The following is a 27,491-nucleotide window of genomic DNA, read 5'->3' as shown; positions in this document are numbered from 1 at the left end:
AAAATCCTTTACTCGTGAAGCCAGTGATGAAAAGGACGGATGGGAGCACTTCCCACCCTGTTAGCATCCAGACATGAAGTGGGAAATGATCAGCATCCGCGCTCACGACGTGACACCAGGAAAAAGGGAATCTTTGAAGACGTATTAAAGGGAGAGAGGAGGGGGGAAAAAATTGGAGCAAACACGGCAGACGGCTTCCTCCGGAGAGAATATGGGAATACTTTTCCTTTTGTCTCCTCTCTTGGGGGAATGCAAGGAAATGTCAACACACGCTCGTGCACGCCCAAACACATGAGTGGGATTTGCACTGGTAGGATGGAGGCGGTGGTGGGGGAGGAAGTCAGAAGTTTTATGTAACGCAAGACATCAGAGGCAAATCTTTGAGGGTGGGGGGGCAGTGTGACACGTGCACAAACGCACACACCCGCACAAAAGAAAGCAGGAACGATGCGCGCGGCTCCTCCGTTCAGCTATTTATTAACTTCACGTTGCCATGGTTTCAGGGCGCCCTGACCGTCATTGCAGATGCGAGTGCGACCACGGCGGTGTTTGCGCGCCGGCCCCCTCCGCCGGCCGCCGCTATCCATCAGAATCAACAAACGCCGCCGCCAAGTCTCCAACGCGCCTGCCTGACCTTTGCCGCAATTTCTCTTAAGCCACGCCACGGCGAGGCGAGCACATCAGCAGATTAAGTGTCGAGATGTGATGGAGGGAAGGAACGGGCACGGACAAATCACATCCGTAAACACTTCAAGCGCGCTATAGGACCACCCTGTCGGGCCTGATAATGGCTCCCTTGCTGATTTCCCTCCACGTTTTTTTTGCAGCTTTGAAAATGCAAGGCAAACTAAGGTGCTACTTTTACAAGACATTCTTTTTTTTTATTTTTTAGATTGCACATAGTAGAATGCCTGCACAAGAAGCTATAAAAAAGGTTTGAACATTTTGCAATAATGTATGTATACCTGGCCAGGAGTTGCTGCAGTAAGCGTCTCAGCATTAACACGTTAGTAAACAACATTTACATAGTGTTAGTATGGCACATAAGCTGATTTTTTGCTATGTAAACTTTGGGTTATGCTTTTTTGTATGAGACGCACTTAATAAAGTTAGCTTGATTGAAATCCATCAAAAGTACACAAAATGTTAAAACAGGACTTCACTGCAGTGTAGTACACAAAGTTAATATTAGGGGTGTTAAAATTAGTGCGTTAATTTTTAGTTAAAGTTACCTTAACGCCACTAATTTTTTTTCCACACACGATTAATGACCGCCTCTTACTTACTAGCCTGGACAGAGGGAATTCTAGTTGCAACGCAGCAGACACATCCAAGTCAAAGTTTAGCAGTAATAAATTTAATAAGAATGCATATATTTGTGGAAACTGGGGTCAAGTTGTATTTTACATTTTTAAAAAGGTGCAGAATTTCACAAGTTACTTCATGTGAAAGATTCTAAATACTTAAAAAGAAAAGGTTGAATAACCTTATCACTCTTTTCAAATGTTGTTTTTCAGCCAAAAACATTGTCATGTAAATGGCAAAAAAATTTTTTTTTTTAGTTTTTTCATCAGTTACAAAAAAAATATTCAAGCCACAGTGCCTCAAACATCAGTACCAAAGACTAATTTAAAAAAATGCTTAATCTTAAAACTCTCTAACCAATAAAAAAAAAAAAAGACCAAAATAACCTAATCGGCACAATGTACAGAGACATTTTACTTTTTTTTTTTTTTTTGCCATGTTGGCTTTATTTTGATTGTAAAAATACAGAAGAAAATAGGAAGGAAGGGGATGAGCGACTGGAGTCGGGCCACTCTTAATAGTGACAGAGGCTCAGCCACCGTAACGGCCTGATAAAAACTTAATTTCAAATGTAACCGGACAAACTCTTCCACGGAGTGTGAGTCAGAAAGGTCTGTGGCACAAACTGAGGAGAGACGTGTTCAAAAAAGTAAAGCTAAGACGTTACAATGCTTTATTTGTGTTTCAATAAGATGTTAAGGGCCTGACTGTATACTGTACATACATCAGGTCTATGATTGACTACAAAATCTCTCTTTGCGGATGATGTAGTCTGCATCTGGCGTGGGCAATTGGAGACCGCATTGCACCCACGACAGTGCGTCCGTTGAAGTCAGTTTACGAGATTGGTTCACGCCATTGGTTCAATTGCTTGATGTTGCTCGGTGTTAGCACGGATCATTAGAACAGTGTGTGCTTATCTTACATGAGATTGGATATACCAACCATGCGCCTGAGTGGGATAAGCCGTCTAGAAGAATGATTGGTTGAATGGCTGTGTGACTCAGACGAATGGTTACGCAAAATGGAGGTCAAACGAGATAAATTAACACCCAAAAAACAAATCTCAAAGGCTTTTAGTTGGACATGGCCGAGGAACACACATACGGAGGAATCATAAATTCCATTCAATTTAGTTCTCAAGCTGCACACATCCCTTCAGTGTTTATTTCTTGAAAGCCACGCCGTCGACACAGGCTTGGAAGACTAATGAGCTACGCGGTAATTATCTCCCGCAATCTCGCTCCCTCGCTATGCGAAAACGTCTCGTCCAGCCTGCGCCGTCGCCGCCTCTCCTCCCTCCCTCCTTCCTTCCTCCGCTCGCTCCTTGTCTCTCCGTCGAGCGAGGCGCCACCTACCTCCCCGCTTTCAAAGCTTTTTGAGATTCTTTCAAGTGAGACAGCCTGCAGCGGAGGGGGAGATAAAGGCGCAGCTCTTCATAAATGTGATAGAGGATGCAAAACGGCAGAGTGAAGGGCGAGACAGGTGGAGCGAGACGGGAAAGCGCGGGGGGAGAGGGGGAAGACGGGGTAGAGAAATGGGAGGGCAAGACAGGTGAAAAGTGTGAAATGGTGGCATTTTTTTTATGGAGTTATTGAGGAATTCTCTTTCACAAAGAGGGCGCTAGCGTCCTACAAAACATGCATATAGAGATCACTTAGTCGACGACATTAGCATACGATGTTAGCTCACAAGGTTAGCTCACAGTGTTCGCTCAGGATTAGTAAAGCAATAGTTTGGCATATGTGGGTCCAGAAAGTAAAAACTCTGCCACAGTTTGGCTTTAGCCCCTTGTGCTAGCTAGCTAGCTCCCTAGCAGGTAATCGAGTACCCGGGGAGCTAGCTAGCACCTGGCACTAAAGCCAAACTGTGGCAGGGTTTTTACTTTCTGGACCTGGAGTTGCAACCTCTGCGATGAGTAGAACGCAATATAAGTATACAATGTAAATAGATAATGTTAGTATGGGGCTTTATTGTACAGAGCATACCCTGCATCTCAGTATACATTTGTAAGACACAACTTGACTACACAACTAGCGACATTAGAGAATTGAAATCAATACAGGTTAAAAAATATCTAAATGGGCAAAAAAAACATGATTCACACTCACAGTGAGTGGCAAGTGCTAACTGAATGCGCAACATTAAAGCCGGCTTTCTGTTGTCGCTTGAACGGCGCTTTCAATTTTCCATAAAAGAAATCCAAAACATATTCGAAACTCAAGTGCGCCACTGGGCTTTGTGCACAGTGCTGTCATATTGCGAGAATGTCAACTATGCGGACCTTGTGGAATGCCGCCTCCGGGCTTTTCGACTGCGCCCTCACAATGGAAAAGAACACAGCCTCTATGTGAGCCAGAGGGGAGATCGATCCAATCAAACAGCCTACTTCGCCCAAAGAGCAATACTATTTATCGAGTAAAGACAATTGGCAAGATGTCACATTAGAGGAGTGCGTGAGTGAACAATAGGCTGGAATAAAGGGGATTTGGATTATTCACTGTCTACTGTGCATCAAGGAATAAGGAAAATCAAAAGCAATCTGAAAGACTTTCAGTGTGCATTCATGCTGCCAATCATCTACATCTGCAGTTGTATATGTGTTCACACGTGTGTTTCACAGATTAAAGTTCAGTCAAATGCCAGAAGCTGTACAATTTGCTGTGTGAAAATATACCTCAAAAGTCAAACAAATTTGAAGGTCAAACCACTGCCAGATGACATTTCTGCAAAACTTGAGATTTTGACTCAACATTAAAGGATTAACTAATGCCGTCTACTAATGTCTTGAAACAATGTATTTAATATTGCAGACACGAAGTTGTAAACCACTCCAAAATAACATGGTGAGCCAACGTCACCTAGTCGCTTACTGTACAAAAATCACAAACTGCAGATTGATGTCGCCAACTAAAACCTTGAACCAATACTGCAAAAGGGATTGGCTGCTCAGTAAAATATGAGCAATACAATACTTAATAAAAATATACACTTAATAATTCATCCAGCAATACCTATAAAACACCACTTGGGGCCAGCGTCACTCTACGAACAATATTTTTGTCAGGAGTTTCAAAGATATTCTCAGTTTTGGAACAATTTGTCTGGATGTCCTTATTAAATTAATTATATAAATTATGTCAACAACATTAAGGTAGTATACTTTGTAATAATATAAGAACAATTCTACATACACAATTGCACAATCATTACCTTATAATCGTAATTAATAAATGATGATTTGAATATATTAAAAAACAAAAAATGATAAAGTGGAGCGTGAGATGAGGGGCAATGTGATTATAAAAGCAGTTCAAATAAACCACAGTAAATACTAATTAATGTTATTATCAATTACAGTTAAAAAAAAAGTTATGGAGGATTCACTTGTTTAATAATAATCCTCAAGAAACATTTTAAGGCCTAACCTAGCTCAAAACATTGTAAAAATCAAAGTCACACTTTTTAGCTGATGGTAAACATGAATATTCAAAATGGTGGAAGGTCCCATCAAAATTGAAAATAGGGGAGGGTGGGGAAGTGACTGTGTTTGCCTTGGGCACAAGTGACTAACTACGGGCCTGGGCTGAGCCTGCAACATCACACAGCCAAAGTATGTATTCACTGCACTGATGCCAAGGCAGAGTGTAGCTGTGAGAACTAGTGTGAATGGTAGGACACGTTGTGCACCGACAATACGTACGACATACATACGTTGCAGTACCATGCCTTAAATCGGCACAAAGCGGGGGGTGATATAGTGCAGATACAGGCTCACTCAGGATCTGGGTTCTTATTTTCACGATCAGTTTTGAGGGACCCACATCTGGGAAAGCTCGTGAGCCTGTCTGCTCCGCCAGGAGCGGCTGGGCTGTGTCTCCTCCCGAGTCCCCAGCTCGGTGCCGAATTGAAACATTTTATGAAGCGCAGAGAAAACTAAACTCCTATGATCAAAATCGAACGGTGTACCCACATGCCACAATGAGCGGGCAGGGCTTTTGATGCTGGTGATTTTGATCAGTCAAATTGGCACTTCGCCAGCAGGGCAAACGTGGGAAATATTCATATCGCCACACCCCGTTTCAAGTCACCATTGCTGATGGTTGACAGTGCAAAGCCGGGGAACAACGCCCCAAATCGCACTTATCTACTATTTTTGATCGTTTTCAACCTGTTTGAGCAATGTGATGAATGTTTTTTTTTTTTAAATATCCAGAATAATCAGTGTTACAGATGTAACAAGTTAGGCATTCAGTGATTTCTGGAACAAAGTATGGATTATCTGTAATATTAATAGCGCTGATTCTATTAGTTAACTTCTTTTAGACTAGCAGTTAATAATATTAAAATATTATTTAAAAACAGCTCATATAGCTATTACAGGTTGTATGATGCCCTGGAACAAATTTACTATTTAGATTATTTCCTATGGGAAAAATAGGATTGTAATTGCTTTTCCTGTCCAAACCAGGTTTTGGAGGTATCTTGGAGTAAATAGACCTCTTAGACTAAAATGAAATGCAAAGAAAATTGGCTCATTTCCATTCGAGCTTGCATAGAAGCGCAAAAACCAAGGTCACGGGAAAAAAAAGTGGAATTTAAAAATAAGACTGTGGGGAAAGGTTCATTGCCAAGTTCTACGAAGGCTGCAAGCCTGGACAGACTCGGGTGTTGAAAGCCTCCGGGCAGGTCAGACAAACCTGGCGGAGGAGGCAACAAAGGCAAATTATCCAAAATGTCAGTTATTTATAGGCGCACTTCCGGACGCCGACGCGGCCGAGCACTCGCGTTTGCCTCCATTCAGTCAGACATACTTCCAGCCACGTGGTCTCATCTTCACCGTTGATTTGAGGCATCTTCAAAAGGTCACAAAGCACACGTATGCGGCCTAATGACCGCGCACACTCACCCGGTTATTGGCCACACAGATGATCCTGGCGTAGCAGCAGACCATCAACAGGATGAGAGTGAACAGAGGCACGTACCATCTGCGATGTGACAGCAGAGAGGAAAAACATGAACCAGGAAGGGCCAATGCAAGGCTTTGAATTGTTAAACATATCCAGTAAACAAGAGGTGGGCAACCCGTGAGAGCACTTGATAACTCGCATTGCAATTCTTAACACAAATAAAACTTCATTTAAAATTTGTTGGATTTTTGGATAATTTTTTTATTTCATCAACTGTGCCTCTGAGCCATTGAGCCACACTTAAATGTAAGGGACAGTGTATAGAATGTTTTGACATCTAGTGGTAAACTAATATATAAATGACCAAAGTTCGAAGCACATGCACCATCACATGACCCTTTAAGCTCATGAATGCATGCGTTTTCTGTCTGTTTTCCTGGCTTTTCCAGCACCCTGAACTGTGTCTTCTCAGCTGTATCGGTGCAAAATGCTTTCCTGGTCCGTGCTTTCCATCCTCTAATCGTTCACTGCGGTTCACCGTGTCCCAGTGCCTCACACAAGGTCAAATCAAACACTTTTCAAGAATGTTCTTAGCTCCATAAATCGGAAGTAAATCACATGCTTGGACAAAGAGATGAATCCTAAATTCTTAAGCATAAAGGTAATCAGAAACTTGGCTTAAGTTCAGGTTAAAATCAGCCATCTTGTGGAAATGGCAAAAAACTCCGAAAAGTTGCCAGTGTTTCCCCCAGTGCTTTTTAAGCCTGGCAGCCTGCCCCCCGCCAGCTCGAACCGCTTTTCCTCACTATACCCACAAAAAACTTTAGATTTAACCTAAAATGTAGTATAACACAATTTGAGCTCTCAAAATTTTGTTCAATGTTTCAGTATTTCGTTTTGCACTTATTCTGTTCTAACAAGTAACTGAAAGGCAAAATTCACCACAGGTTTTTGAGCCAAAAATGGACCCGTTTCCTTGTTCAGTCGGAGTGAATCATTAAAACAGTATTCATTACACTGTTTATAATTTAACATCTTGAGACCAATATAACAATGACCCCAATGACCTTACAATTGATCAACACTTCTCAGAGGGAAATGGCCACTGGTCTTAGTGTCATCAACAGATTGCAACAGGCAGACTATGAAGGACAGAGAATAGCAAGTGGAGGTGGTTGGAATTTTGTTTTTGTTTTTGGTCCGGTCATTGATCAAGCACCTGCTGTGAATTTTTACATTTAGTCCATTGTTAGAGCAAGAAAAAAGTGCTGAAAGTTCCAACAGTTGGATGTGCATTCTAAAGTTTAGAGCAGGTTACCTTTAAAGATTATAGTGCATTTTATATCCTACTCCCTGTTTGATTTCATTTTGAAATCTCTAGTGAACTATTCACTCAGCTATTTCTGACAATATGTTATAAACTAAAGTTTTTGACAAACATTTTGAAGCACTTCTCAAACCAAAAAACGTATTATTACAATTGAAGCGTTTTGAAAAATTTCAAGCACCCTGGGAACCCTGTAAACCTCTTCTTCTAACTGACCACTTGCGTCGTACTTATCCAGCTGGTTAATTAGGGTCGCAGAAGCTACGCTGTGTGACGCCGCTTCAGTGAGGCGACCCGCGAGGCGCCGAGAGACAAAGGCAGCAAAGTCACCGGAAATACACAGCGTTCCTGGGGGATGAAGCGCTGACAATCAAGGGGCGGCGCTGCGTAGAGAAAAACATGTCAGGTATTTCTGACCGGATGAAAGAAAGCGAGGCAGGCGAGAGAAGCGAGGCGAGGGAAAGGAGGTGGGGTGGTGATGGCTTTGTTGGAATGGCAACTTTGTGTTATGCAACCTCTCGGGAGGTGATGTAAGCTCGGAGGTGTTTCAACCTCTCCCTGTAATCACAAAACGGGGCCTTTGTCTCGCTTTGATAGGCAGGTTCGCGGACGCCGCTCGTCTGTTGTGCACAAGTGCCGTGCCAAAAAATACAGGCTTGCCCGAACCAGTGTGAACATCCAGCACGAGCTAAACGAAGCTAAAGGGGCAAACATTTTTAGTAGGTAATGAATTACACCATAAATATAAAATCTTAGGGTAAATTTGTAGATGAAGTTCAATACAGTGGAACCTCAGAAAGCAATTTGTTGAAGGACGCTCGCTAACTTCCAGTTTCAAAAGAATTTTTCCAATTGAAAACAAATCAGTTGCCATCAAAAAACATGTATTAACTGCATGGCCAAGGTTTACTGTAACATTTTCACATTCTTAAATATTGTGCAGGTGTAAAAAGAAGTTCACCACAATATTAAAACGTAAAAAAAAAAAATAAAAAATTGTCATAAGTGCAAAAGTTGCCTGAGGTATTTCTCATTTCAGCATTCTTAATTGGTACCTGAGTATAAAATATTAACCACTAGAAAAAAAAAAAAAGAAAAAAGAAAAAAAACGGAAAAAAAAAACAAGAAATACCGTGTTAACTCCCTATCATGTTATAATAAATATATCATCTACATTTGACACACCACAGAAAAGATTGTTCACAACCTTGTCAAATTTGACTGATTAAAAAAATAAAATAAAATCTGGGAGTATGTAAAATGAATGAGGCTTCAAAATTGTGGAAACTCAAGCAATTCTCTTCGCTCTCAAACACTGGGGAGTGTCTACTGGATGCATAGAAACCACGCCCCGTTCAACTGTCAATCAAATACCACTGCTACTTTGCCTACATAAAACTGAATGTTTGAGCCGCAAAAAAAAACATATCCACTGAAATAAAACCTCAGTTGTCTGGAACATATCATACCAGTTTGTCGCGGGGCTTTTCTACACAGCAATGACATGGTGCGCTAAAGCAGCCATGCTAGCACAAAGGCCTGGTCCACAGCTCGCTGGCTAACAACATGTCACAATTACACAAAGTAACTAATAGAGAGACATTTTTCAAATAAAACAAATCATACTCGTGTGACTTTCAGGCACAGACGTGCATTGTTAGTCAGTTAGTCGCAGGTTGCCGACTTGGCAAGACTGCGCTTGCTATGCCAAACATCTCTGTCGCATGCATCAAACCTGATCCATCATTCATCCATTTTTCATACCCTACTACTTATCCTGTTCAGAGTCACGGTAAGCTTACAGCCTATGCCTGCTGACTTCAGGCGAAAGGTGAACTACGTCATCGTCTGGTCGCCTGTCAACTAGGACATCGAGGATCTGGAGAAAATCCAGAAGGGCGGAACCTGGATTTGAACCCCCAAGCTCAGAAATGTGAGACAGATCTGAAGTTTGGTGTGAAACACTAATGTCATTTAAAACAAAGATCTGATTTTGTACAATATCAATGGCAGCATTTTCCTGTAAATTTACTTGAATTGTAAACTGGTCAATTTTAGGGGAATTCAACTCAGAGATTTCACTGTCCGAATAAAACTAAAACCAGCTTTTAAAGCAACATCTACAAAAGGTAAATATCACTCCCTTGGCATTAAAACGGAAAAATAAAATTCAAACAAAACTTTTCATTGGTGGCGGGAATCCGGGATGGTCGGCGGCGCTATTTTCGCAGCGGGAAACGCGCCGCGGAGAAGCCACGCTGTTTTATATGCGTTCCCTCAAGTCTGGTAGGAAACATCAATAAACAAAGAAGAGCCTCTTTGAACACGCGCTCGTGTGTGCGCACGCGGGTTCAATAATGGCATGGGACAATGATGAAAGCATTTCAAGGGAGGGGGGTGTTAGGGGACCGATGCGAGCGTCACCTCGTGTGATTTAATAACCCGCTCTCCGGAATAAACAGCGTCCAATTACGGCGGCGCGCGTCCCATTAATGACTGAGGGACGGGGTGGGCGGATGGCGGGGAGCGGAATGGGAGGGGCTGGCATTTTTAACGATAGCGAGCGAGGGGTGGCGGGGGGCTTGGCGGCGAGGGGGTGAGAGAATGACGGGCGGCAGCTACAAAGTGCTCTAATTAGCATGATAATGATCTGCCATTAGAGCCCTGCTCTACAGCTGTGCGCTACCCGGAGCCGGAGCGAGACGGGAAGGAAAAGAAGCAGAGAGGCAAATAGAGGCAGGGAGAAAGGAGATTCCGAGTGGGTCGGGGATGACAAAGATGAGGACAGGAATAAAGGTGAAGATGGTGGGGGGGATTGGGGCGACAAGAGGATAGTAGGTCGCCAGCAGAAAGAAGAGAAATTAGAAAGAGGCACGGGGTGATTAAAAATAGAGCAAAGGGGCTGACGGGAGATGAATGTCTAAAAAAAGACGGATAACAGCGGCGGAGAGTTGGCGGGAAGGACTGCGGCGAGCAAGCGGTTGAGAGAGAGAGAGCTAGAATGAGTGAGGGAGCTTGAAACTTGGAGAAAGATCTTCAGAGCCACGCGCGTAGATTGAATCCCTCCGCCTCAGCCTACCGTTTCTCCCCCCCCATCCCTCCATCCTCCCTGTGAAGTGAAGGACGCAGCGCGGATGAAAGGAGCCTTAATGGAAGCGCTCAGCGGAAGATGAGAGTGCAGCAGGGACCCGTCGTTCCTGGTTAGCGCTCGACTGCGGCGACTCAACTTTGACCCACTGCACCGCCAGAGATCACAATCTACCTGTTCAACCACTTTCACAAGGGCTGGGACAAACTGAGAGACAAAAAAAAAAAAAAAAAAAAAAAAAGTATAGTCCAAAGGTTGCGTCTCACCAGAATCACATGTACAAGTATACCTTTGTAAAATACATGTTTTCTTTACACAAAGGGGCCTTTTCACTAGAGGTTTGCGTCGCCCTTTGCACGGTGCTAACCGGTAAAAATGGAGCAATCCGGGAGCGCCTAATTCACAAAACACGCGCAGATGGCGAAATCCGTCACTATGTGCGCTGCCAACCAGATTGCGCCACGATGTGCCGTTGTTATTTGCGTCTATGTAAATGAGGTCATTTGAATACATTTGACGCAAAATATGCCTACCCCAATGCAAATGAGACTCATTGATATGCAGCGCAAATAGCCACACGGAGTTTGCATGACGCAAATAACGTTTATGGAAAGCAAGTATTAACCTGCCGCAACCTCGATCCTGGGATCATGACAGCAGTGCATGTGGCAGGGTGCACGTCCCTTTCTGGCTGGAGGGGGGGGGGGGGAGATCAAGAGAGAGATCAAGAGAGATCGATAGATAGATAGATAGATAGATAGATAGATAGAGAGATAGAGAGAGATAGAGATAGAGATAGAGAGAGAGAGAGAGAGAGAGAGAGAGAGAGAAAAAAATCACCACCAAACATTAACATAAGCCCAGATGTGTAGACTGAGAAAGAGTTAAAGTGTGTACATCCTGTATTGAAAAAGTGCATTTTTCTGAGTGAAAATGACAGACCCTGCCTTTAAGAAGTATGTGTTTAACACTTCTTCCACAACACGTTTTGGTGCTAGTGTTGTTATTCCTAAATGCTGAACCCGTCCCAAACCATATAATATTTCAGCACACGAAGACTGCTAAATGCATGCCAATCTCTAACCGTAAAGCTATTTTGGCTAATCTGATCCCCGTAGAGCCGTACAGTGTTGAATTGTTAAATCCCCTTTCCATCTTAACTGACCATTTTACAGTGTAACCTCGAGTCAAAGGGCCCTTTTTTTTTTTCTTTTTTTTTTAACATACAATTCGAGTTACGCACAATATTTTTGCAGAAAAATTACCTATTTACATACTATTTTTGATATACGAACGGTCTTGGCATGGACGAGTGGATGAATCTAAGGCTATGTTCATACTGCAGGTCTTTATGCTCAAAATTTATTTTTTTGTGCTATCGTTCACTTTACATTTTAATTGCGACCTCAGTCTGTCTGGTGTGTGAACCAAATGCATCCCCAAAGTGATCCAAGTGTGCAGAAGAAGAGCTGGTATCACAACGTAGGGTTTACGGAAGTAATATAGGAAGCATCTTTTTAATCATCTCATATCTACAGAGGAGTGATGTGGGAGGACATACAAACATTTTTGGGAAATAATGCAATGCTTTTTGAGCTCCTCATTTCATGGCGATATCTACTCTGACGGAACGTTATTCACGCGTAATAAATGACCCCGTTGTATGGGCTGCATTCCTACTATCACCACAAAAGTCCACTTTATGCTTCATGTTTAAAGTGGGATTAAATTAAAAGTAGAATATAAAATCACCACTATTCTTCAAAAGATCTACGGGTGGACACGCATTGCAAAAAATTCCGATCCAATCCGAGCCACGACCACATATGAAAGTGACTCAGATCAGATTTGAACAAAATCGTAATATACACTTTCAGATTGTCATAAACAAAACAGATACAGGTCACATATGGGCAAAAAATAAAATCTGTTTCGGTTGCATTTGTCTGCAGTGAACATAGCCTTTGTTGTTGTAACTGTTCACCATTGACCACGTGAAAACTAGTGATATCCCTCCACCGTCTAAGGAGGAAGTCGTTACATATGCAGGCAAAGTTCACTGAAGCATGGTTAAAATAAAATGACCGACTGACAATTACAGTCTGGTTCAGTTTCAAAAAAATGACGGGAGGGTGCTGACGATGACAGACCAGCAACATTTTGTAAAATGCCGCTCTCTGGCTAGAACACACTCCTGTCCAGTGATACTTACTAATATTTTCGCCTTAAAACAACACATAAAAATGCCCTGGATTATGAATCATTGGTCAGTGAAATCCTATAAACCCCACAATGGAAACGCAAAATCATAACTATTGATGTGAACTGATTCCCAGCAATTCAACTTAAAATAGAATCGCTTATTGATTCGTCCTATGGCATAAATGAGTGATGAAATATGGGCAATATAGTAGAACAATATATATCGTAGTATAATATAAAATGTCTACCGTATAATTTAACCAGACCTGCTAACCAATAGAAATTCATTTGCATAACAATTTGTCTGTTTGCCTATTTTCTACATTTTGTCAATAAATTACGGTGGCATAGTTATTGCAGTATAATATGTCACAGGATAAAAAGAATTATGCATACTGTTCAACTGCCTAATCATTAGTCTATAACCATAATCATTTATTAATTATGGCTATTCAGTATTAGTTATTGCACCATATTTATTGCATCAAACTCGTAATGGCGAAAGTCGTCTCAGCCCGAATTAAACATTTCAACGTGTCAGACAAAATAAACTGTCTCTATTGATTAATTAGCCTTTACCAATTCTGTTTTCAACCATAGTAAAGAATTCAGGTCAGATTAATCAGACCTCCAACTCAAAATTAAAACGCAGTACTCTATTTTTAATGAAACAACACTGATAGTTTGGACTACAAGTGCAATGCACTTCTTGGACAAATGTTCCCCATTGTGAAACGAATAAAATTTGTTTTATCTTACATTAAAAATATTATATTAATATACTTATAATATACCGCCTAGGGTTGTCAGTTTTGCTTGGGTGAGGGCAGCTGTCGTTTGGCTGGGCCACTTGTTCGTGTTCGGTCTGTGTGGTATTGTCAAGAAGCTGTCTTCTATTTCTTTTTTATTCCTTTTATTTACACCTCAGCGCACAGAGCCAACATCCATATATCTATTTGTATAGCAAGTCGCCACTTGACACTACTTTTTCATCTCTCATTTCTTTCTCATGGATCAACATGCATACACACTTTACATGATGCCCCTAGTGTTCAGACTTAGATACAACATTTGGGTAAACCAGGGACTTCCCAACAAGATGACAAACTTGTCTAAGGTGTGTTCCTAAAACTCCACTTCTCCAACAGTTTTTTTTTTTTTTTTTTTTTTAAATCATAGGCATATATGAAATATGAAATTCAATATTTTTTTAAATCAGACACATGAGAAATAAACAAAATGAAGAAATACATATTAATCAACCAATTTGAGGAATACAATGGCAAAATTAATGAAAATTTTGAAAATTTAAATGCCAAATTGGTCAGAATGGAGTGGGCCATAATCGTTCAGGTGTCCAAACTATGGCCCGGGGGCCATTTGTGGCCCACCAAAAATTTATCAGTGGCCCGCAGCATATGATAAAAAACTTGTACATTTGTACAGTTGGTGGAGACTACCACTAATAGTATTCAATTCATTTTAGATTTTCTATGAAAAGATACAATTCAACGAGTTACAAGAAAAATGGGAATATTTATCTTCCTAACACTGAGGGGAATAGTTGGTAATTCATTTTTAGACGCAAAAATTGGTTCTCCGAATTGTGAATCTATTAGATTAATTAACTGCTTTAAAAATGTTTAAAATATTTATCTCATCTCATTTTACAATATGTTTTCAAACTAACTAATACATAAATAATAGACAATTGCTTGACTGATTATGGCGCAATTTAATGAACTAAAGTTGAAAATTTTTAAAGCGGCCCTTGTGTCCTTCCATTTTTCTGGATGTGGCCCTCAGAGGAAAAAGTTTGGACACCCCTGGAATTTGTCAAGCTGCACCCAACCAGCTTTCCACAACAAAAGAGTTATTGGATAAGCACAAATAGCCTACAATACCAAACTTGTGTGGAAAACGGAGCTCAGTTGACAACCATGCCAGTCACAATGACAGTCGATGGAGGAATTCAAGGTCTGATTCTGTGAGAATCCATTTATCATTGGTGTCATCATACTTAAAATTCCAGGACCCATGAATGCTTCATGTCAATTGGTCCAATAACTAACGTGGCTAAAATCCCCCAACGTGGTCATTATCATTCATTTGTATCGCACGGGGTCAACGAAACGCCGTCGACGGGGACACCGGAGCGCTGACTAAGCACAACTCCGACGCGCTGAGTCAACCCCTCGAAATTCAGCACCTCCGTCTCACGAGGCCCCGTCCTCTGCGCCTCGCTCCCGCCGAGCGCAGCCTGTCGCGTCGGCGTGCTCGGATGAGCGCTGATGAAGACACACGGCGCGGCGTGGCCAGAGACGAGGGGCCATCCATTTCTCTTAGGCTCATCTCCATTCCCGCTGCGGCGGTGCCGCCAGCTTCCCTCCCTCCCTTTTCCCTCCCTCTCCCGCTGAGTTATGCCCGCTCTCTCCCTCTCACGCCTTCCATCTTTCTAATTTTCACCTTTAATGCGGCAACCTTTCGCCCGGCTGCCAAGAGCGGCGCGCCTGCTTTAACGTGTGCGCTTCCTCCTTGACGGGCGCTGCCTTGGCCTCTAATCTCTCATCTGGTTTGATGTAATTAGAGCTAATGATGATTCCCTGATCCTCTGAGCGGCTCGTCCCCCTGGGCCACAACAGCGAGGAAAACTAGAAAGAGCCGGGGAGCAGAGGAGGGCTGATAAAAGAGACACAGGCTCGTTTAGCACAGCTGATAGCATGTTGTGTGTATGTGTGTGCCGTGTGTATGCGCCTGCCTCGTGTGTGCTTATTTGTTTAGAAAGATTGATTCCCTGCTGATGCCGCGAGCAGCAACGCAATTACCTTGCCTCGTAGCGAAGCGTTGTCGTTTGTGTGTGTGTGTGTGTGCTTAAGTGTCGGGGGTTGATTGGCGGCGCGCTCGCAGACTAGGACCGGCTGCGGAAAGCGTCAAGCAGGAATAATCCTTCATAGTCGCCCTGAGCGGTAAATACACAAGCAACGACTCTTCTGGTCTGACGGGGATTGGTGGTGAGGGGGGGGAACACTTTTTAGCCAATCCTGGAATAACCCGCAGGCTCCCCGATGTTCTCATACTAATTCAGTCAATCAGAAACGATAAGAAACATAAAATAGAATGGCACCGTGAACCACCGTTTATCATGGGTGAGATGCTCCAGATCCAAAGAACCTCATGCAGCGACTGCTCTCCTTTCCCACATGCCAGGGCAATGCAGTATACTGGAAAACCCAATAAAAAACAATCGCTGATAAAAACCTATGAACCGCGATATAGTTTGGGAACATTGCAGACCAGGGGTGGGAAAACTCGGTCCTCGAGGGTCAGACTCCTGCAGGTTTTGGGTGTTTCCCGTCTCCAACACAGCTGGTATATGATCAGCTCATCAGCAAGCGCTGTATAAGCCTGAAAAGGGTCCTGTTGATTGGAATCGGCTTGTGTTGGAAGAGGGAACCCTCCAAAACCTGCAGGACTTCGTCCCTCAAGAACCGAGTTTGCCCACCCCTACTGTAGACAATGGAATGTATTTACTAAAATAATTTGTTTAGCACCCGTCTCCCGAGAACTACCATTCGCTTTCTAAACATTTTCTAGTTTTTCTATAACAGTAGGTCTAATTATTCACCTGACTACCAGAAAAAAAATATTGCCCAATCATGTTTATTTTGATATTCACCAATCTTTGTGAAGTAACTGGAATACTGCAAAAGAAATGTTTGGGAAAAACAAGTTTTTATTTATAAGCTATGATGTGTCCACTACAGAGGACATTTTTTTAAACTTAAATGCTAGGCTCAAATACAATTAAAATAATTCAAACAATACTTTAATGTGTTCTCAAGAGTCTTATAGAAAACACGCTAACAACATTTAAAATCTAAATTTGTTCAATAAAAAGTGTTATACATTTACTTTTCTTCTTCCCTAAAAAGCGCTTGCACTGAGGGAAGCCATTTTCTTTTATGATGCAATCAAAAGTAGCAAAGCCCCACCCCTACACATTTGGTATCATTGGAAAGCTCTGAATGTCCTCTATAGAGCACAAACGGAGTTAATTCAATCGTATGCACTGGGTGGGAGATATTCAGGTTTAAAAAGGTCCACTACAGAGGACAAATTTGAATTGCTGGTAGTCAGTAGGATACAGTCAATAACTCGACAGACTAAACAGGAACCACACATCTTCTCGCAGTTATAGGCTGCCAAACTCATGACCAAGCCATGTAATCCATTTCACCCAATCAGAAGCCTGACGAAAGGAATTTCTGGATGAGGCAAAATAACAATGAAATGTAGAACTGTAATGTACATTAATGTGTGCTAATCTTATCTCTTAAAAAAGAAGAAGAAAAAAAAAAGGGTCCCAAAATATTCCATCCACTCAGTTGATTTCCAGCGCTTAGTATTAGTATTCGCCGTTTGTTGACGGGGAAATGGTGTGCGCATGGTGGCCGGCAAGAAAGGCCTTTAAAATCCTGGGGGAAACCCTGACTATGGTCTGGTTGCTAGTGTAGGGTGAAGCGAAATTCGCTACTGTCCAATGCCTGGTCGACAGAAAACTGCATTATTTGAATTATTTGTTCCGCCCCTCTTGCATGAAGCAGTTCAATTTGGTACAATGCACATTTTAGAGTGTTTCCAGCTGAAACATTCAGATTTTCAGTTGTAGTATTGTATTGGTTGCTGGTGTAAGGTGAAGCCACATACGCAGTTGTCCAAAGATCGAAAGAAAATTGCATCATTTGAATTATTTGTTCAGCCCCGTTTCCACCAAGCTATACGGTAGGGTTGGGCGGTATAAACGGTATGTTCAATATAAGGTATAAAATTTGCCGAAGGTAGAGATTTTGACTCTACCGTCTTACCACGGTAGCGCATGACAGTTGATGACATCATAGTATCTGCGTCCGGCATGGCGCACGGCTCGCAGGCGGGCAGCTTGATATACCGTTACCGTGAAGGGATGCAGTTTATACCGTGATATGAATTTTGGGCCATATTGCCAAGCCCTACTATACAGTTCAGATCAATTGAGCATTTCAACTCTAAAAGGTCCCAAACTCCTAAACTACCCCACATTTTAACACCCTCTTATTACTGAACGGATAACAGGAATGTTTCATTTTAGTATGGCAATGTTTACATTGTAAAAAGGTCCTTAAATATTCAAACCATTTGACTTGTGTTGGGTGAAGTTGGATACGCTAAACTGTAAATTTCCACTTCCGTGCTAAAATGGAATGTAGGAGTGGAGCAGGATGAAAAAGAAAAACAAAAAGTGCAACCACAAAAAAAAACAAAAAAAACGCTTTTTAGCCTCATGCTGAGGGGAGGGAAAAATAACCCGCAGGCTCCCCTCGATACGCAACCCTTCACATTTCCCCACAGAGACCATCCACCCCTACAGCAGGCTTTGATGGCGGGGCTGAAAGGGTCTACTTACATCCCAAATCTCCAGGCTACGTGATCGTCTGTGATCCAGCTGGAGGAAGAGAGAAGGAGAGAGCGGGGTTAGAGGAGAGGGAGAGGGGAAGGGAGGCTTGTGACAGCGAATGGGGAGGAAAACGCTGCACAGCTGTAGCTATTAATAAGCCAAGAGTGGAAAAAGAGAGCGCCGAGCCTGGAGATTAAGGCTCCGTCCCAATTTTCATTCCACGTCCGGCTCTCCTCGGGCCCCACGTCGTCTTTTCCCCCAGCCCCTTAACGACTCTCCAAACAAACAATGATGCCTCTCCTGCTCGCCGACGGAGCAGGCGTTTCCAAATGTTTAAAGATGAGCTGATAATTGCCCGTTTTTACAACGCTGGGTCTTATGAGGGAAAAAGGAGCCCGCCGGGAGCTGGAAGGAGGCCAAAGCCGCCACAAAAACAACGGCACCGGTGCGACGACGGTTTGGGACTCACCACCAGGCTCCCGCTGGGCCGTAGTAACCTTTGAACAACGGCAAGGATGACATGACCAGCGGCACCCCCCACGCTATCAGATGGTAGAACCTGATAAAAAAAAAAAAAAAAAAAAAAAAAACTTAGTTTCTGACGTCAAGGAACTTTATTAACAACATTTTGCAAACCAATTTCCACACGGCTGAGCATTATCTCTTCCTTCAATTACGTTTTCTTTTCATTGATATTTTCTTGTGAGGAAGATTACATAATATTAAAAATAATAATAATAAAAACAAGAACTGGGCATATTTACTTCCAATTAAGAGGAAATGTTTTCATTGTGGTTTGGTTATTTTTATTTTGGAACTATTTTGTAAACAATTTCTACTAAAATGAAATTATTTCTGCTCCTTATCTTTTTATTGCCTGCTTCAAAGCAGGATTGGCACAAATTTTTGAACCTGCCTCCAAGAAACTGACTACCATTATATCCCGCTTATTACATTATATTTTCATTGCTGTTGGGTTTTTAAAAGTTGTACACAAGAAAACATGAACCAACATCTATGACACTCAGCTCATCAAATCCACTTACAAGAGTTATGTTTTCACTGGTGTTCGCTTGTCAGCAAGATCAGGTCAAATAGTTTTAATGTTGTCTTTGCAGATTAAAGTTTTTTTGTTTTTTGTTTTTGTTTTTAAAGAAGGGTTATGTTTTTGTTTTTTTTTGTTTTTAAAGAAGGGTTATGTTAAATTTTTGTAAACAATTCCAAGGAAACTTGGCATCACAAGTTCATAACTTCAAGTGTTTGCATTGTGAGTTCTATTGACTTTGCGAGACTATTTAAAAAATGATCACTTTTGGCACCTCAAAACTCCGTTTCTGTATATAAAAAATAAATAAATAAACTTTATGGAAACAATGAAATGCGTTTTCATGTGGAAAGGGTGCTGGGGCATCATTATTTCTAACAATACTACTATCATAAAAAAAATGTAGGAGATGAGAATATAAAATGGGAGAAAATTCAATCCAAATAGTGATTGTTCCTTCTTTCTTGTGCATGGATGTGAAAGGCCAGAACAAGGAAATATCATCTGTAACTAGACTAAGTGCAATTTCTTGGAGAAATTGCGTGGGAATGCTGAAAGCTGAATGCTAAGATTTGAATGCATGTGGAATGCTTACGAAGTAAATTGAGAGATAAATTATGAAATTATAACCTCCTGGTTACTTGACAATACGCTTCACCAACTGTGCCACCGAGCAGTATCAGACACCTGGTAATGATGATAAGTTATATGTATGGAAGTGGGCGTGGAAAGTGATAGAAAAAGTTCAATGTCTGTCCCATTGAAAATGAATGGGGAAAAGTTTATATTAAATGTTAAATTTTGCAAATACTGTCAGTAATGTGGAATCAGATGATAAATACTCCGGGAGGCGTAAATTTTATAAGCACGTTGAAACTTGAACAGAATAAATTGGAAGTATTATGTCAGAGTTGTTACGCGGCAAAAAAAAAAGTGTGGAGAATAAAAATCACTAACATATGTGGGAATGCTTCAGCATTCCCACAATAACCTCCATTGCAGTGCAAAGGCTGATTTCTAAGATGGGAGGGCTTCACCAAAACCACAAACAGGAATTCCGATCTCCCTGAGCAGGTGTTGCCTTAATTAAATCTAAGGGCTCAGCTGGGTAAATGATGAGTGAAGAATGTAGGCAAGGCAAGGAAAGAATCTACTCTATTTTTCTCTTTTTTTTCCCGGCATTAATCAGCTTACCTTCATGGAAACATTTGAAGAAAGCTGAAAGAGCTAAAACTGCTTAAGGGGTAGAAAAAAAAATCATTGACTGCTATTAAAGAAAAAAACCTCAAGCGCCATATGTGCGTGTGTTAGATGTGAAGATTGTGTGTCTTTTGGAGTTGTCCATCAATACTTTATACTGCGAACAGCATCAGCCGGTCAATAGAGTGGAAGTCTTACCCTGACATCTTCCGAGCGTGGTCAATCGAGCAGATGTGACAGGGCTGACACACACTCAATCCGATTTGGTATGTGTGCGCTTCCGCTACTCCCAATCAACACACATGCGTGTGTGTGTGTGTGTGTTGATTGGGAGGAGCGCACGCACATGCACGCACACACGCACACACACACAGAGAAGCTCCCTTTTTCTATTTTGCTGCAATTCCCGCCTCTGCAGTCGTCTGATGGACACCAGTGTGAATATGTGGGAGGTGATGGCGTTAAAAAAAAAAAAAAAAAAAAGTGCCGGTTGGTGGTTTAAATAGAATCGGGCGGTGAGTGTGGGAGAGGGACTCACAGATTGGGATCCAGCAAAGGAGCATGAGAGAAAGCTAAAAATCAGACAAAAGGGAGGGGAAACAACAAAGACGGTTTTCTAACAAGCGCTTTGTTTTTGTTTGTTCTTGCTTTGTTGAAAGTTTACGGAAACTAGGATTGAATTGTCAATAGCCTCGATCACACAGACAGCCTGCAAAGCGGCATCAGAGCTGTGGCAGAGGATCGGGAATGTGACAACTTTTGTCTTTTAAAATCTCATTCAACTTGAAACTCATGAAAAATGAAGAAGGGGATTTTGACCTATGTTGAGATCACATATTTTTATGAATATAGAAAATGTGCACGTTCCAATTAAATTGTAATCCCTTTTGAATGTAAAAAAGGTGTACTGAACCACTTGGTCCAATACAAAAGAGGAGTAAACTCAATCACTGCGATCCACTAATTAACAGAACAACTGACCAAATTTTCCCTGTGTGTGTAAGTTGCAAGTGAAAATATTAATTATGAGGGAGGATTACATCAAATAAAGGACAGCAACAGTTGCTGATGCACTTTTAAGCTATGTACTGAATGGGTCAAACAGTCAAGCACACGTTATACTGGAAATGAAAAGACTCACAAAGAGCATGAAGAAGATGGCATCAGGGCTACTCAATTTGTGTTATATAAAGTCTTATAGGATAATTACCGTGACATTTAAGTTAATTTCCGTTAGCCTGCTTATGGTGTTCCATATTGTGTTAGTGCTAAGCTAGCAGACGTTTGTGGTTTATTTTTTGTCTTTGTATTTTGTTTCATTCGTTGCACAGTAAACTTCAAGCTAAAGTGACGAATAGTTTGAAGCAAGCAGGTTTTGCCTCTCATTTGAAGGATTGTCCAACTGCACAGAACATCTTCAAGGAGGTCAATCTTATACCCCCCGGTAGTAAAAAGATGTGTTTTTGACGCTAGGCATTGTGGTACTTTTTTAGTACTGGTACATCGTGGAACTCTGAGTATGATAGTCAACTTAATTACACTTTATAAAACCAGTTTATTTCTTTAAATCAGTTATTAGGTTCAATTATGTTTTCAAAATGTATGTTTTACAATGCAGTGCTATTTTTAATTTATGGGGCGGCATGGCTCAGTGGTAGAGTAACATTGGTTACTTACTAATTCAAAATGCATTATATCAAATAAGCATTATTTAAATTGCTTATAAATTCACATTCACATGGTGCGGCATGGCTCAGTGGTAGAGTGGTCGTCTCCCATCCATGAGGTTGTGGGTTCGATCCTCACTCCTGGTGACCATGTTGAAGTGGCCTTGAGCAAGACACTGAACCCCGATTTGCTCACAGTGCACCTGACAGGAGCCGACCACTGATGTTTGAGTGTGTGTGTGTGAATGGGTGAATGTGAGGCTTCAATTGTAAAGCACTTTGGGCACCATATGGTGTAGTAAAAGCGCTATACAAAAAGCAGTCAATTTACCATTTTATTCATTTAAAAAAAAAAAAACAGCAGTGTTTTCTTTAGGGCCTGGATCGAATTAATGGCATTTCAATTCATTCCAATGGGGAAAATTGATTTGATATGATGAAAATATGTAATGAGCTTGTTATGATATGAATTAATCATGTAAATCAGGGGTGTCCAAACTTTTTCATTTGAGGGCCACATACAGAAAATCAGAAGGACGCAAGGGCCACATAATGTTATGATGAGAAATTGTGTTTAGTCCTAAAAATTGTACAAATAATTTATACAAAAAAAAATGAAAAAATGAAAAATGGACGGTGGGCCGCAAATAGCCCCCGGGCCATATTTTGGACACCACCGATGTAAATCAAAGTAACCTTGTAGATACGTTCCACCAAAACTGTGCGATGCAGCTGGGAACACTGGAAAGGGAAAAAGAGCAAGTGGCTGACACACAATTGCGTGGTAGCTCTACCTAGTGGGAAATTTGGAAAGTAACTGAATAATTTCAACCTATTCCAAGTAAAACCCATGTTTTGCGCTCAAAGGATGTTGGCGGCGAACAAAAGACTTTAATTCCAACGGGAAAGGGACGAGAAAGTACGGTGAGAAGGCGCTCGCCAGCAGCAGGAGAGATACAAATGGTGAAATCAGCGCTGCCGTTCCCTGGTGTGATGCCTGCCGGAGGAAGGGGAGGTGAGTGGAGGGAGAGGGGAGGGAGGGCGCCTTGTCAGGAAATCAATGTCGAGAGCTCGCAGACACACCGGCTGCGGCGCGCACACACACGCCGCTCGCTCGCTCGCAGCACAGCGAGAGGGAGCTGACGAGGTCCAGAGCGCGACGCAACATGGGCTTAATGAGGCACAGCAGGGCCACGACGCGTTCCGTATTACGCACACACCCGCGCGCATGCACTGCCGCATGTGCGCGCACACACATGTATGGCTTGCCTGGATATCCCCCAGCTTCATCCCATGTCCCCCACACCCCCCAAACCCCACCCACCCGGCACCCTCCACCTCCTCCTGCTGACATCTCTCTGCCCTCAGCCTGAATCCGCCCTTCAAACGCACATTAGCATACGTGTTTTCTCTCCCTCTCTCTCTCCATCCCTCACTCTCTTGCATGCACTTCAATCAGTCTTGGCTCATCCCGCCTCGGCTCCCCCTCTCCTCTGGCAATTTGTTCATTCATAAACCATCACAATGAGCCATCAGTGTGTGCGTGTGTGTGGTGGGGAGTGGGGGGGTGGCTTTGGGTTTGGGGGCTGAAGGGTAATTGTGCATGCGTGCAAAGGCACATCCCCGCCCGACTAAACACACACAGCTTACGTATGTGCAGTCAATTCACGAAAAAGCCCCTCGACGCTTGCCGCTAACACACGAACCGATTAGCGGAGCGCCGTTCTTTTTTTTTCCATTCTTCTTCACAGCACGCACAAAAACAAAGGCGCATCCTCCCCCGCCTCTCACTTTTGTCCTTAGCCCATTTTACACTGCCTGGAAAAGCCGTGAATTTTCCAACATTTTCCTGTGTGGTGGTGTGTATAAATAACAGAAGCGGAATGGGAGGGTCAGATTTGGTGTCCAAATTTGCCAGTTTTCAGAGGTAGAATCACCTTTACCCTGGTCTGGACCCTATTAAAACAGTCAATTGTCTACCTTTCCTTAGTGTCGTTAATGTGGAATGAAATTAGAGTAGACCTGCAAATTTTCTGCATTCAGAGGTAGTATCAGAAGTGGGATACTGCCCGTGTATAACGGGTGTGAAGTTTAACACTCTGATTCTACTATAAATTAAAGCCTGGGAGGGTGGAGCCGACCTGCAAATTTGCCACCTTCTCAGGTAGTTGAAGAGTCATAACCGAGATGGGATGCTGCCTGCATGGAATGGGTGTGAAGTCTAACCCAGTGATTATAGTCCATTTTGGAGTACTAGTTATTGTCAACCCTTTTCCTCTGTTGCTGACATGACTCACATATTTGCCACCTCTGGTGGTAGCATCTGAGATGTGGCACTGCCTTTGCGTAAGGGGTGTGAGGTTTAACACCCTGACTACAGCCTATTTCAAAGTGTCTATTCAAGCCAGACAATTCAAGCTGCAAATTTGTTGCAATCTGAGATAGTGTCAGAGCCGTAAGTTTACATGTGAAGTTTAACACCCTGACACGAGCGTCTTTCACAAAGAATTTGTTTACATGCAGGGAATAACCTTTTTAAAACCCGAATATTGGCAATATTTGTGTTTTGAAAGGCCATGTAATAATGCCAAGACCCAAATATGCTCGTATTCAGGTTTTTAAAAACCGGAATAAGGCTCCAAGCTTATCCTTTTCACAAGCCAAATTCTTGTTCATATAATGGCAATTGGAATACCTGGTTTGAACGGTGCATTGGTTTGCATTGTGCGCATGCTCTCTCTTTGCGTCTTTTTTTCTTATGCGCTTATTTCTATTCGCAGTCTTGGTCTTTATAGTACAGAAACGACTTCTATGCGCAGTGCAGTCCCACTGAGCCTCGATTGAATATATTGTTTTCTCTGCGGTGTTTTCACATTATCTCAACTCCGACAATGCCAGATTGTATCTCTACACACATGTACGTATATATATGTCCGTGCTTCTGGCACAGCAAAGAACCACACTTTTGGAGCGAGGACGAAACCAACTATTTTGTTTAGCGTACTGACATCAATATAATGTCTTTTATTGGCCTTAGAAAGTTATAAGCGGAAATGGTGCCTATTTACGTAATGACGCATGTAAACAGGTGGTTATCTCGAATGTTTCAGAAACCGGAATTGACTTTAACCCGAATATTGTCTGCATGTCAACGTAGTCAATATCTATCAAAGCCTGGAATTCTCCACAGTTTTTCATGTTGCTCAGACGGAATGGGGATGCAGGTAATTGGGGCAACCTGAACATCGTCCCACCTTCAGAGGTCACATCAGAGGCGGTATGGTGCCTGTGCGTAAGGGGTACGTAATTTAACACCATTGACAGCCACTTCAGCACTGTCAATGAAAGCTACAAATGTCATGACTTTTTCGACTGTCAACCCACAAATTTAGCGCCTTTGGAGATAATACCAAGAATTCGTACTATCTCCATATATTGTTGTGCGCATTTGTGAGAAGTAATACCCCTCCATGCTATCAGTTGGCAGTAACCAGAGGCTCTCCAACTGTAGAATGTCTAAAGCATAAAGAAAGCATATTGGTTTCATTTTCACTGTCACGTCGACCAATTCAGGATGTCTGCTAATACGCTGCAAATGACACTGACGTCAAGCCTTCTGGTCTTTCACAACAATAATCTTGGATGCTACTTGTGTGACATACCCTAACATTAGTCGCGAACACTTGATTAGAGCTGGGAATTTATTTTTCCTATGTCACACACACAAAATGGGGGTTGAGTCAACCTGCAAATTCACCATCTTTGACGGTCGTACCAACGGCATAACAGTTTTACCATTACCGGTAACCGTGGTTTTTAAACATCAGGCTCAAATAACCGCGGCCGTTCAACAACACCGGTTATTTCCGCTCACGTGCAGCGCAAAATGAGTCATGCGGCATAGTTCCTAGCTCTTCTGTTTATACATATTAGTGGAATTAGGGAAACGCAAGATCGAGTCCAGGCTTTGGCCTTCCTGCGTGGAGTTTGCATGTTCTCCCCGTGCCTGCGTGGGTCTTCTCCGAGTACTCCGGTCTCATCCCACATTCCAAACACATGCATGGCAGGTTAATTGGGCGCTCTGAATTGTCCCTAGGTGTACTTGTGAGTGTGAGTATGAGTGGTTGTTTGTCTCTGTGTGCCCTGTAAATGGCTGGCAACCCGTTCTGGATGTACCCTGCCTACTTCCTGAAGCCAGCTGGGATAGGCTCCAACACCCCCGCGACCCTTGTGAGGAGTAAGGATGGATGGATGGATGGATGGATGGATGAAATTAGGGAAGTACCGGCACTTCTTTTTTTCCACTTAAAACGCTGATCGGCGCATATTTGGGAGCTATTCGGGAGTTTCTGTTCTTCTTCGTTTTGTCGAGCTCGTGTGATTATGCGAGATTTATGCCTCTGAGGACTTCGCTTTGAGATTAATAGTGGGACAGAATGTTAATGTGTGTGGTGCTCTGTGCTTAGACTACTGGAGCACACTGCACACAAATATGACCAAAACCTATTTTCTATCTTTATGTGTGGGGTCGTTCACAGACAAAAAAAAATAAAATCTTTCCATATTTGAATAACGTGTACCAGAACTGAGACACAGGAGTGTCCCGCCTGTTTTGCAGAAAGAGAGAATTGCATTATTGACTTTGTCCCCCCCATTCTGCATCAGTGCCGTTTATACGGAACAGCAAGTTGTCTGCTTTTACTGGCAGTCGTCTCTTTCGCACAGAAAAATTAGCACATCACAGCATCAACTCTAGCATTGATCTGTCTGTGCTTTTTATACCCTGTGAAGCGGGATACTGCCGCAAGCGTGCAGGCTTTCATACAGCGACACGGCGTCTTGCAATCGATAATTAGATGACGTTAGTGCCACTGTCTGGTGTGACAAACACTGAAAATTGTTTACAACAAAAGAGAGCGGGACATGCGAGGTCAAAAGGTAAAAAATTTTGTGCTGCAGTCCCTTTCACTAAAAGATCCAGCAAAACGATCGCACTACAGAGCGTTTACAGTATCTGCTGGTACCTTTCATACAGAACATAGTGAAGTGGGATATTGCTGCACGAGGCAACAATCACATCAAATATGTTACTGAGTGCCTCTGTTTAGGGTCTGACACTGCCTCAGAAGAAGGAAATTGCCAGGTCAACTTTGTCCCCCCATTCCATGTCAATGAGTTAGGGTTTTGGCATTTACAAGCAGAAGCCGCCTTCACAGCCAGACCCATCACAATTAGCGCATCCCAGCCTTAATAGACGCTCTGGCATTTATCCGCCTGTGCCTTTTATACAAAATCAAGTGACTGTGTGAACTT

The 27,491-nt window shown here is 42.4% G+C and overlaps 1 protein-coding gene across 5 annotated transcripts in view; it reads right to left on the bottom strand.

Moving 5' to 3' along the window:
- Positions 1-27,491, bottom strand: part of LOC144030056 (cyclic AMP receptor 4) — a 101,919-nt gene that overhangs the window by 50,610 nt on the left and 23,818 nt on the right. For all 5 annotated transcript variants that reach the window (XM_077535968.1, XM_077535973.1, XM_077535972.1 and 2 more), the window contains 3 exons: positions 18,736-18,825; positions 18,276-18,314; positions 6,215-6,293 (listed from right to left, as the gene is read on the bottom strand). In XM_077535968.1, coding sequence (XP_077392094.1) covers positions 6,215-6,293; positions 18,276-18,314; positions 18,736-18,825 — 208 coding nt within the window. The remainder of the gene's footprint in view (positions 1-6,214; positions 6,294-18,275; positions 18,315-18,735; positions 18,826-27,491) is intronic.

The sequence above is a fragment of the Festucalex cinctus genome, chromosome 11, assembly GCF_051991245.1.
Source record: "Festucalex cinctus isolate MCC-2025b chromosome 11, RoL_Fcin_1.0, whole genome shotgun sequence".
NCBI lineage: Eukaryota > Metazoa > Chordata > Actinopteri > Syngnathiformes > Syngnathidae > Festucalex > Festucalex cinctus.
The sequence above is the reverse complement of the archived record's forward strand: the minus strand, read 5'-3'. Positions and strand labels throughout refer to the sequence as shown.